The 12,614-nt window shown below is 41.5% G+C and overlaps 1 protein-coding gene across 5 annotated transcripts in view; it reads right to left on the reverse strand.

Annotated features, from left to right (window-relative positions):
• Positions 1-1,598: 1,598 nt before the first annotated feature.
• The window catches only part of USP28 (ubiquitin specific peptidase 28), a 116,948-nt gene continuing 105,932 nt past the window's right edge, over positions 1,599-12,614 (reverse strand). For all 5 annotated transcript variants that reach the window (XM_040326029.1, XM_040326030.1, XM_040326027.1 and 2 more), the window contains one exon: positions 1,599-6,004. In XM_040326029.1, the coding sequence (XP_040181963.1) occupies positions 5,829-6,004 (176 nt within the window). In that variant the 3' untranslated portion in view covers positions 1,599-5,828. The remainder of the gene's footprint in view (positions 6,005-12,614) is intronic.

The raw sequence follows: 12,614 nt of genomic DNA on the forward strand, positions 1-12,614 counted from the left end.
AATGCAGAGCAATTGTGGCAGGTGACCTGGTCTCTGATAAGAAACAATGCAAAAACACAATCCCTGAGCAATTTAGCAAATTGGCGATTCCATAAAAAAAATTATGAATGTTAGAGAAAAATCTTAAAAAAAAAAAAAAAAAAAAAAAAAAACATCCGACATGGCCCCTTGGTATAAGGCCTTGTACACACGACCAGACATGTCCGATGAAAACGGTCCACGGACCATTTTCATCGGACATGTCTGCTGGGAGGTTTTGTTCTGATGTGTGAACACACCATCAGACCAAATTCCCCGCGGACAGAAAACGCGGTGACGTGGCGGCGATGTGCACGAACCAGGAAGTTCAATGCTTCCACGCATGCGTCGAATCACTTTGACGCATGCAGGGGATTTCGGTCCGATGGTTAGGTGTACTAACCACGGATGGTGGTTAGCACAGCATGCTAAGAAACTTTTGTCTGCTGGAAACCTGTCCGCTCGGCCGGAAAACTGTCCGCTAGGCCCTACACACGGTCGGACCAGTTTCAGCGGACATGTTCGGTCGTGTGTACGAGGCCTTAGTGTTCCCAACGACACTTCTTACAGAGAAATGCATTCAGCAGGGCCACACACGTGATGTCATTCCATACGCGAATAAGAATTTCATTTATTTTTGTAAGCACTGTAGGAATTAGTTGGCATTTTATTCATTATGCATTTATGAATCATGCACTGCAGATTGAATAATTTGAGGTGTATCACAAACCAATTTCACTCTCATAAAACAAGATTTTTTTACAAGCTTTGATGGTGTCTGTGGAACTTGTGCCCAGTCATCCAAATGGGCATTTGTAATACAAGTACTGATTTTGGACAAGACCACCTGACTCACAGTTGGAGTTCTGGTTCATCCCAAATATGTCCAGTAGGGATTTCTGAAGGCCACTTGAGTTCAGCCACACCAAACTCCACAAACCATGTCTTTATGGTAGGGTTGTCCCGATACCACTTTTTTAGGACCGAGTACAAGTACCGATACTTTTTTTCATGTACTCGCCGATACCGAATACCGATACTTTTTTTAAATGTCATGTGACAGTTTTCAAACCACAATACAGACTAAGGATATTTTCTTTAGAAATATGAAGAACTAACTCGAGACATTATAAAAGAATAAAAATGAGTAAAAATGAATAAAAAAATGTATTTGCTTGTCACGCAGTAGTAAAAAACTCAAAGAATTTTCATAGAACATGTTGATAAATACAAAAAAAGTATTCTATCAGGCATCGGGAGCATTTGCGCGAGTACAAGTACGCCCGCAAATACTCGGTATCGGTCCCGATACCGATACTAGTATCGGTATCTGGACAACCCTACTTTATGGAGCCGACTTTGTGCGCAGAGACAGTCATAAATGGAACAGAAAAGGGCCTTCCCCAAAGTTGGTAGCACACAATTGTCTAAAATCTTTAGACCCTTCACTGGAAACCCCTAAAATGAAATATAGAGGAGTGTCCACATACATTTTGGTCATATATAGTGTTAAAGCCTGTATCATATAGACCACATGTCAGTCTTTCTTTCAACACAGCACACAAATAAAAAGCAACATCTAAAAACATAAATATATTTTATTGCACATAAAAACACATTTAAAAGATTGAACCTATCATCAATTGTAACAATGTCACACAGCACAATTCTCACCCGTATTTGGTGTTAGAAAGGAAGAGCTCGATAAAACTGACACGTGTGCATTTTAAAGCTGTGGACAATAGGTTTTGGCACAGCTGGTATCAACACTGGCAAAAACACATGGGCATTTTTAAGGCACAGCAATAGTGGTTTAGAGATTTCATGTAAAATAAACCCACGTCTCTAAAAACAGAAATGGAAGTAATTACAAGGGAATAAGGAGTAATTAAAAAACAAAAAAAAAGGGTTCTAGTTTTTTTTTCCATTCCCAATAATGGATGAACATTGTTTAGATGCCAGTCGAAAATTTCCCTGATATGCTCTTGTTCTCACAGTTTCCAAAATAGGAGAGCCAAGAGCCATTACTTGCCAAATCCCAATGGTGTTTGGCTTCTTAAATTGGTCTTTCCCTTCACCCGCTCTTTCCTGCTGAAATGGAATCATGCAGCTGCTTGTGTGATTGTTGAGAGAAGCCCACACCCACAGGCTAAAAATTCTCCATTACCCAGTCAGCTTCTGTCACTTGCTTGGCAAGAGATATGGATGTTAGAGTTATTTAAAACGGAGCAATCTAAAAGGTGCATTGGCTTGATTGCTCTCTTTATCTGTGGAAGGCTGAGATGTTTCGCTTTTTAGCTTTACAGGAGAGAAATGTTTTGGCAGTTCAAAATGAGAGGTACTCGCTATTTGTATAAAAAGGTCCATTCACACCTCCCCCCCCCCCCCCCCCCCACACACACGACAACTCAAGAACCTGTGAAAACTAAGCTATGTGAATGGGAAACATTCACACAGGTGCGCTGCATTGGCATGTGCTAATATGCGGTGGAAATTGCATAAAGGCCTACTTTTTTCCAATGCAAAGCAACATATGGAAACGCAATGTTAGTAAACACACATACAAAACAGCAGGCCACCACAAGTTTGGCTGGCCTGGCATTGACCCATCTACCCAGAAGAAAGGTGAAAGTGTTTTGGAAGGTGCTAGAAATGGGTGCTGAACAGGAGACATAACCATGGTTGGTAGACAGTGGAATTCCAATGCATGAGCACCTAGAGCTGTAGGACACACCAAGAATTGCTTTTACATGGACATTTAGAAAGAAAGGGCCAGATCTGGGAGGAAATAGCTGCCTAGCTGTATTCAGACAGGCAGAACATGGACAAGAAACAGAAAATGGCCACTGGTGAGTAGATGTTGTAACACTCACTGTGGTTTAGGGAACAGCCGCCTCTATCCTACCAACGGCAAAAATAAGACCAAAAATACAAAATTTAAATAAACAATAGATGTGGATCATATATGCAAAATACCACTTCAAAGCTAGCTCACTCACCTCTACTGCAGGCCATGGAGAGCTGCCGATTAGTGCCTAGTCTCCTGAAGTGAACCATCTTTGATTCAGCCCAACGTGTAAGTCAAGCGCAGCAGTTTGTTATGAAGACCTTTGTGCACAATTAGAACGCTCATTTGGCCTAATAAATATCTGTGGTTTAGCTTTTTTTTTATTTGCACTGTCGCTGTTTGGTTTGAACGTAAATAGTGATGGGCATACTAGTGATGAGCATACTGACCAGTGTTCCGTTCTCTTGGACATTCAACAAACCCAGCCAGGTGGTTTGATGTCCAGCTGTCTCCTAGCAAACAATGACACTGTCCAATTGCATAGTGTAGTTGGTTTCTAGACGAGAGCTGGACCCGCAGTGTCAGTGGTTGTGAAGGTGAACATACAGGAGTCCTTTAGTAACAATGATCCATGGGGGGGGCATATTGGGTAGGGTGGCAGATATTGGTAGGCGTATTGCCACAGAGAACATTGACCATGGTTCACCCGGTCACTGAGCATGCATTTTTCTATCTGGACCATGCATGATCACTATTCTCTCATCTCTAAAAAGATCAAGCAATACATGACCTTTCGTTACATTCTTGCAATTGAATGCTATATGTCCACAATCTTGCTGGTAAAACAAAACCCAAGGTCATTCCACCAGAGAAACGAAGAAAAACTAACCATGACCATGGTATAAGGTACCAGAGTGTAACCACCAAACATTCAGTTAATGACACAGTCTTCCTGTAATTTATGTCCCGCATTTGAAGGTCAGGATTTCAAGGAGATGGTAAAAGCAAGGAAAAATGAACACACACACACACACACACACACACACACACACAAAAACCTTAAACACGAATGACGTGCTACACTTACAAAACAATAGCAATTACAATATTAACCTAATCTTTCAAGTGACCACCTGATATATTTAAAAAAGTTGTCTCAATAAAAACACAGGTCATGGTACAGAATGCAGAGCTGACCCTTCTTTTCTCTTTAGTGCAAGAATGGATTGACCCCAAACACCCACATCTCTGCCAACCACGTCTTCCTAAAATATCAAAGACCATTGTGATGATTAAGTCAGTAAGAGGAAACATTGCACAGAAATGCACAAGTTTCTGCACGGGAATTCAACTTGGCAAAGAAAAGCAGGATGTGACCTCACAGAAAATGTTAGTGAAAGTTTAATAATAACAAACAATTATGGCTGCATCAATGCGCATATGATTACCCGTGCTCAATGAACAAGTTGTGGTGTGAATGGACCCTGAAACGTTCATACCAAGACTTTCATTATGGATTTATTTAATATAAATTACAAGGGAAACTTGATATTTTTTAACACTTGATCTATGGATATTGACCCCGTGAATCCGATTTAATTTGATTGAAAAAAGTTTCCAACATGCACCCGCAGCACAAACCACCTACGAGTACCACTCAAAGACTTCAAGCTGAGATATATGCCAACCATAAGGCTACTGCAACTGAACTGGTATGGACTTCTGCTTGAAAACGTAAAGTGCTGCTCTGTGATGGTACGAACTTTAGGCAAAAACTCATTACGAGGCCCAGAGCATGAATCTGTCAAGCTCTGCCTTAAAAATTAACACCATGATATTTCTGCATGTCATAGTTTAATGCATCTGTTATACAGCCATCTTTTTATTAAAAAAATTATGGCTTTATTCATTTTAAGCAGAACTCTGTACAAGATATTTTAGGTGAAGTGGGATGAGATCTACAGCCAAATGCTACGTCACAAACCCTTTACAAGATTCCAGGTGTAAAAATGCTTCCTCTGAATCCAGCTCAAAGGAAGTTCACCCAAGTACAGTTATAATACATAGAGGCTCGTGTTTGACTAACATGGTACGGGGATGCCGAAAGCTGTCCAAGTCCTGCCCCGCCCCACAGTGGATTCATCCCCTCTGTTTGTTCTGGTGGTACGGGGATGTGGAAGCTGTCCAAGTCCCATTACAGTCTTATGGACCATTGTAAGGGGAAAGAGGGAAGCTACCCATATAATACTAATGGTGCTGGGATGTACAGCCCTAGGCCTGAGGTGTGGGAAGCTTCCTCTTTACCATATGTGCACTGCCTGCATTCAATGCATCTCCACCACAGACCAGCTGTAAATATTTTCACTGCTTCCTTATGCCAACAGTGATCCTTGCCCTTTCTGCTTCCAGATTTCCCTATGCATTTCAAACAGACAAATCTTGTCAACAATACACAGCACAGGCATGGAAATTTGGGAAAGGAGAGGGTGGGTAGTGCGTGATGATGAAAGTTCCAATACACCAAAAATACTTTGAATTCCCCCTAAAAGACATAAAATTATGGCATGTATAACACTGCAGAAGAATAAAATAAATATAGTAAACTCATTGCAGTCAAATTAACACAATGAAAAAGTAAAATCACATACAAAGAAAAGTAGCATACACATAAAACAATACACAGAATTGGCACTACATAGGTCCTTCTGGGTCTAGGGGAAGCATTCAAAGCTGGACACCAACAATTCCATCTCCAGTGTGTACTTATCATGGTTACTCGTCTATACAAACCACAATGCAGTCCAGACAGCTCTCGCAGCCCAGTGTTAACCTCTTAACCGGGGTCATGCTCTCCAATCATTAACCTGCATCAGGAATCAGTAGCTTCTTTTTCTTGTTCATATGGCTTTGAAAACACAGAAATACTAAAAACTCTGCTGTGTTGAACTCGGAGGAGGTGACCTCGTCCATTAGTCTGTAGTGGTTCATATTTGGTGATCTAGAAAGAAAAACCTCATTGATTCTATTTCACCCTAACTGTTGAAGTTCCATGGATGGACTCCATTATGGCTGTAAAACGATTGCACAGATCATATGGGGAGTGAGGCCGGATTTTGGGGGGTTCCTTTAATGAAATGTCTTCGCTAGAACAGTCCAAGAGTCTTGGGAGAAACTGGCCAAGTTTCAGCTGTAAATTTTCTGTAAAACAGAGAGGGAATGCATTTTTATTATAGTTATTATTTAAGCTATTATTAAACACATCATTAATCCCAGCAATTTAATTTATAGATCTTTTTTCCAATATTCTTGTCCAGTTTTCTAATCAATAACACAGCAGAGTCGAGGCTTCTACTGAACTATGTAGCTGTTCTTGTGCATACGTTTGTTTTATTTGAAAAGCTTGGTAACGAGTCCATAAGTCCAAAAATATTTACTATTGATTCATTGATTGATCACGTACAACAGGACACATTTTTATTAATTTACTTGTTGTTGCATATTATAGGATAAGTTGTGTAATTACATATTACTCCATAGCGCCCCCAGTACACTTTTTTAGCACGCATCAGATAGAAGTCACATACACTTCATCACTTTCTAGGGGAGCAGCTTAGCACACATTGTGTGTTTGGGACCTTTACACGGGCACCCAAATTATTGTGTATAGATAGATAGATAGATAGATAGATAGATAGATAGATAGATAGATAGATAGATAGATAGATAGAGATAGATATTTTTTTTTGGGCTCGGAATTGTTTTTTATATTAATGCATACATATTCAAAGGCAATTCATACACCAACATCAAAAATGAAGTATATTGTATCTGTTACTCATGAGACATAATATATATTGTCCCATGAGTAACAGATCAATATAAAAAATGAAGTATATTGTATCTGTTACTCATGGGACAATATATATTATGTCTCATGAGTAACAGATACAATATACTTCATTTTTGATATTGGTGTATGAATTACCTTTAAATATGTATTGGCATATCATAACGTATATTGTATTTCTTAGTACCAATAGGATCTCCTAAGAAAGCTGCAAAGCGAAACGCATAGCGATCCCCCGGTACCCCAATTTCTTCCTGCAGGGCCCCTGATATGTAGGACACCTTCTCTATAGACTCACCAGAGAGTCCATCATATCTGTAGCACTACCCCTGAAGGAGCTGCTGGTTTAGATTCTCCAACAGAGGAATAGAGGGACAGGAAAGACTCGGGCACTTTCACTTTGCGGATCACAGGTACCACTTAGATCCAGAGGATTTACTCGGCTCCACACTGGATTTTAGCAACCACCAGATAGGCCTACTCTCACTGGCCTAGCAGCTGATGCGAAGCTCGACACAGTCTCTGCCACGGAATTGATGAGTGTCGTCAGGCCGTCTCAGGATCTTCTGCCACAAGATCATGTAACCGACTGCACACTCGATATAGTTCCAACAAAAGTTGGACGACTCACGGTGCCAAGAATCTTTCAGCCGGACCGGCAGCACAGCGAGGTAAATTCGCCAGGGTACGTCCATCAGTTGAATCCCACTTGTTCAGCTTCCTTCCATAGATAAGGTAGCGAAGGACCATCCCTGGATCAGTAGACCCCCAGAAACTCTTGGGCCTACTCTCAGTTGCTAGGCCTCGGGCCAGCCGGCCCCGAGGCTACAAAGCAGCTCAACATCCCCAGGTCAGGATCGGAAAACGAACCTCGCTAAACAGCGTCTGTCCCTTAAGTACCCCTCCCCAGAATGCACAGCCAAGCCTCAGAGAGAGAGAGAGAGACATAACACGTCCAGCCTGTTGCCTTTCCAACCGTGACCTGCGTTGACAGCGACACCCACTGTCAGGGGGAAAACTGCGCAACCCAGCTGAATTGAACAGAGCCAACAATTTGGATCAATCCGAGCCAAAACTACTGCTCAGACAACTATAATTTAACACAGAGCCCACTCGATGGGAGCAGGGCGCTACATATCTATGGGTATACCCACAGGTTCTCTTGTGTTTACATAGGGCACATTCATTTGGGACAATACCATGTATATACATTGGAATACGGTTTGTTTTTACATAATGGCTTTAATATAATTTTATAAATCAACTTGAATTTTTATTCTATTGGAGTGCTCCATCTCTCTCATTTGGGTCTACTGGTGGCTACAAATTTATAATCTATATCCACCTCTGATTCTCTCTCTGTACACACTATACAGGAAAATGCTTTGTTCAGATTGCATGTCTTTAATTTTACAACCACTTTAACAAAACCCTGTACAAAAACCCTATTGGATACCTTTTAGGATTAACTGAAATGCTAGCTGGAAGCCACCATTAGGACTTGCAAACCCTTCCCAGAAGAGTAGAGGATATCACAGTTGCAGGGAAGGGCAACGCTTTAAGAATGCCAATGTAATCGAAAAGGGAATCAAAAAAGTTATTCAAGGTACGATGGTCAGGTGCTCACAGACTTCAGGTCATAGGTTGCCCCTTTCTTTGCAGTCTGTGACCCGGTTTGAGAGCTGCCATCATTTCTTGTGACATTGACTTAAAGTGGAGGTTCACCCGGAAATGTTAATTTTTAACATTAGATTCATGCTCATTTTGTCAATGGGAATCGAGTAGTTTTTTTAAAACGAAGCAGTACTTACCGTTTTAGAGAGCGATCTTCTCTGCCGCTTCCGGGTATGGTCTTCGGGACTGGGCGTTCCTATTTGATTGACAGTCTTCCGACAGGCTTCCAACGGTCGTATCTATCGCATCACGATTTTCCGAAAGTAGCCGAACGTCGGTGCGCAGGCGCCGTATAGAGCCGCACCGACGTGCGGCTTCTTTCGGCTACTCGTGACGCGATGTATGCGACCGTTGGAAGCCTGTCAATCAAATAGGAACGCCCAGTCCCGAAGACCATACCCGGAAGCGGCGGAGAAGATCGCTCTCTAAAACGGTAAGTACTGCTTCGTTTTAAAAAAACTATTCGATTCCCATTGACAAAATGAGCATGAATCTAAGGTTAAAAAAAAAATTTGTGTGAACTCCCGCTTTAACATAAAAGAACTGGAAATCTCCATACAGAAATCACAGACACCACTATAAACCTGTTGGCCAACTAACCTTTCTCCACTCTATTCTAAATAAAAAAAAATGCTTTGGGCTTTAATAGTATCCATACCAGTTGCTGGCAGTTACTGAATTTATTTACTACCCTTCATCTCATAGCCATTTTCATTTTCCCAAATAATTTTGCTCTTGCTGTTCGCTCTTACAAAAGCTTTACAAATCACTATTAAAAGATGAGAAGTGAAGAAAATTCATTGTTAAGCAATAATCATGCTGTTCTACCTGTGCGTCTCATGTAGGGATGGCTGTGAATGTGCCTGGCATCGTACCACAATAAAATACATATGAATTCTTCACTGTCTAATAAGTACTGCTCAGTGCTAATTTGTATCCTACCCAGCGTGCCTGAGACTCTTATGTCTGGAATTCATTGCCGGCAGAGACAGATTTCTGACAGCCCATTAATCTCGCTTCGCACGAGCTTGGAGGGACAATGTGTATTCTAATGTGCCATAAACTGAAATCGTTATGCTTTAATCTTCCTTAGGAAAAGAGGAGTGGGGGCCGTCAGTCAATAAATATGCAGGGATGTTAAAAGTGACACGGGTTATTACTGCGTCAACTGCTCGTGCAGCTCCAAAAAAGGGGGGGGGGCGATGGTGGAGGGGGATGAAGCTGCGTGAAAGTCAAATAAGCAAAGGTCAAAGTTGTGACTGTGCAGCTTTGTTATTCCCTGTGCTGTGTGACAGAAATCACAACTCAAAGCTCTACAGAACTACAGTACAGGGCAAGGTTTGAAATATCGCTGTTATTAAGCATTTAAAGGGCCGCCATACACAACATTACATAATGCTCAGAAACTGGCTGATGTACAAGTGGTAATAACAGAGACCAGGGAGGGAGTCATGGAAAACGCTGCTCACTTCCTGTCCATATTAAAAAACAATAAAATTTCGCCATCGTCTCTGATGGTGACCGATAATGATTTAGGCTTTACAGCAAACCAATATCAGTGCCACGGATCTCAATTTCTCTAGAAATGTTTTTTTTTTTGACATAGGAATAGCAGAGTCTGTAAAAGTAACAGCACAGTAGCCAACAAGGCTGAAAACATCTGTATGCAGTTTGGAATCGGTGGCGGCACGTCCATTAGGGGAGCATCAGTGCCACCCCCTAATCTACATTTGGTAGCGGGGAATGCATGGATTTCAATAGGGGGGGGGGGGGGGTTGAAGGAGAGGCTCTAATAGGCTTCTAAATAGGGTGGGCTTGGGGCGCAGAGCACTGCGCTCTGAGCCCACCCAGTTGTGTTAGAATAGCAAATGAATATTCGCTATTCTCACACTGATCCTCCTCCCAGCCAGCCAATCAGGAAGCGGGTCGTGAGATCCGTCGTCTGATCGGCTGAAAGGACAGGCGATCCTATTGGATGCCTAGGAGGATATGAGATGCGCTACGCCCGCAGAAAGATACGCTAATCTTTCTGAATCTGGCCCCATCTGTTTTAAAAAAAAAAGCTACGCTGTGGTTTGCACTGGTTTATTTGAGGACTCTATGGTTCTTTTTTTCTCTTTTTTGCCATCTCACCATAACCTGTCTACACAGAAATGTGAATGGTGTCTATAATGTAATTTTCACAGTGTTCTTTCAATAGTTGCCAACGGGATTAGTTATGGAGTTTCTTTTAGCAGCTGTATCCGAACTTTAGGTGGGTCCTTTGCACATTACCTAGCAACTCATACAGTTAATGCAACTTCAATGCCATGGATTTTACAGAAATTGTGTTAAACTGACACAGCACAAAAGATAAAATTTACTTGGTGGTGCATGTACATTTCATAAGACCCGAGTCTTTCACCAATGCAGACAGTTAAGCTGGCCATACCCACCTAGATTTCACTTGGTGGGCAGAATGAAAGGAATCCATTGATTCACCCCCATACAACCCAAACAGCATGGAGGAACTCCTCTGCCAGCCATTGTATTCTGAGAGCCAGTGCTTCAGACGGTGACTTTAGCCGATTGGATGCACTCGCTGTTTGGCCACCGATATTCCCTCAGGCTCAATTCTTCAATCAGTTTGCTGAGCAGTGATAGCAGGGCAACCCACTTAAAATTCTGTCCAACAGCACAATGGCTAAGTGGCTAGGTTGTCAGTTTGGATCTCAACCACAGCACTACCTGCTTGGAGTTTGCATGATCTCCCTGCTCCTGCGTGAGTTTCCCCAAGGTTCGCCGGTTTCCTCCCACACTCCAAAAACATGCTGGCTGGTTAATTATTATTATTTAGGTACTTACATAGTGCTGTCAATTTACGCAGCGCTTTACATATACATTGTGCATCCACTTCTGTCCCTACCCTCAAGGAGCTTACAATCTAAGGTCTCTAACTCACATTCATATACTAGGGCCAATTTAGAACAGAAGGCAACTAACCTACCAGCATGTCTTTGGAGTGTGAGAGGAAACCGGAGTACCCGGAGGAAAGACACGCAGGCACAGGGATAACATGCAAACTCCAGGCAGGTAGTGTCGTGGTTGGGAATAGAACCAGCAACCCTTTTTACTGCTAGGTGAGAGTGCTACCCACTACACCACTGTACTGTCTAAATTGGTCCTAGTATGTGTATGTATGAAAGAAAGTTAGGCACCTTAGATTGTAAGCTCCCTGAGGGCAGGGACTGATTATTGTATAATTATACAGGAATTATATAGCGCCAACAGTTTGGGCAGAGCTTTACAACATGAGGGCAGACAGTAGTTTCAATACAAGGAGGAATCAGAGCGTCCTGCGCGTTAGAGCTTACAATCTAAAAGATGTGAAAGTGCAATATACATATGTAAAGCGCTGCATAAATTGATGGTGCTATAGGAGTACCTGTAATAAATAAACAAATAAAAAAATCCACCCGAAACAGCTGAAATTCTATCAGTGGATGGCCAGTTTTAGTTTCCATGCAGCTGGGGTTGCACATAAAAAAATAAATAAAAGCACTAGGAATGTGGAAGAGGTATACACTCTTTACGATGTGGGTCAACAAGTCATGCATGCCTGGGTAGCAGACTAATCATATGTAAAGGCAGAACTAAAGTCTTACTTTGTAAACTACAAAAGAGCTAGAGGTTTTTTTTATTTAATTTTTTTAACCACTTAAGACCCGGACCATTATGCAGGTTAAGGACCTTGCCCCTTTTTGCGATTCGGCACTGCGTCGCTTTAACCGACAATTGTGCAGTCCTGCGACGTGGCTCCCAAACAAAATTAGCGTCCTTTTTCCCCCACAAATAGAGCATTCTTTTGGTGGTTTTTGATCACCTCTGCGGTTTTTATTTTTTGCGCTATAAACAAAAATAGAGCGACAATTTTGAAAAAAAAAAATTTTTTCTCTTTTTGCTATAATAAATATCCCCCAAAAATATATAAAAACACTCCCCCCCCCCCCCCGATACGAATTCTTCTACATATTTTTGGTTAAAAAAAAAAAAATCGCAATAAGTGTTTAATCGATCGGTTTGCGCTAAATTTATAGCGTTTACAAAATATGGGATAGTTTTAATGCATTTTTATTAATATATATATTTTTTTATACTACCAATGGCGGCTATCAGCGATTTTTTACGTGACTGCGACATTGTGGCAGACACATCGGACAATTTTGACACATTTTTGGGACCAGTCATTTTCACAGAAAAAGGTACTATAAAATTGCACTGTTTACTGTGAAAATGACAATTGCAGCT

This window comes from Rana temporaria, chromosome 10, assembly GCF_905171775.1.
Source record: "Rana temporaria chromosome 10, aRanTem1.1, whole genome shotgun sequence".
Lineage (NCBI taxonomy): Eukaryota > Metazoa > Chordata > Amphibia > Anura > Ranidae > Rana > Rana temporaria.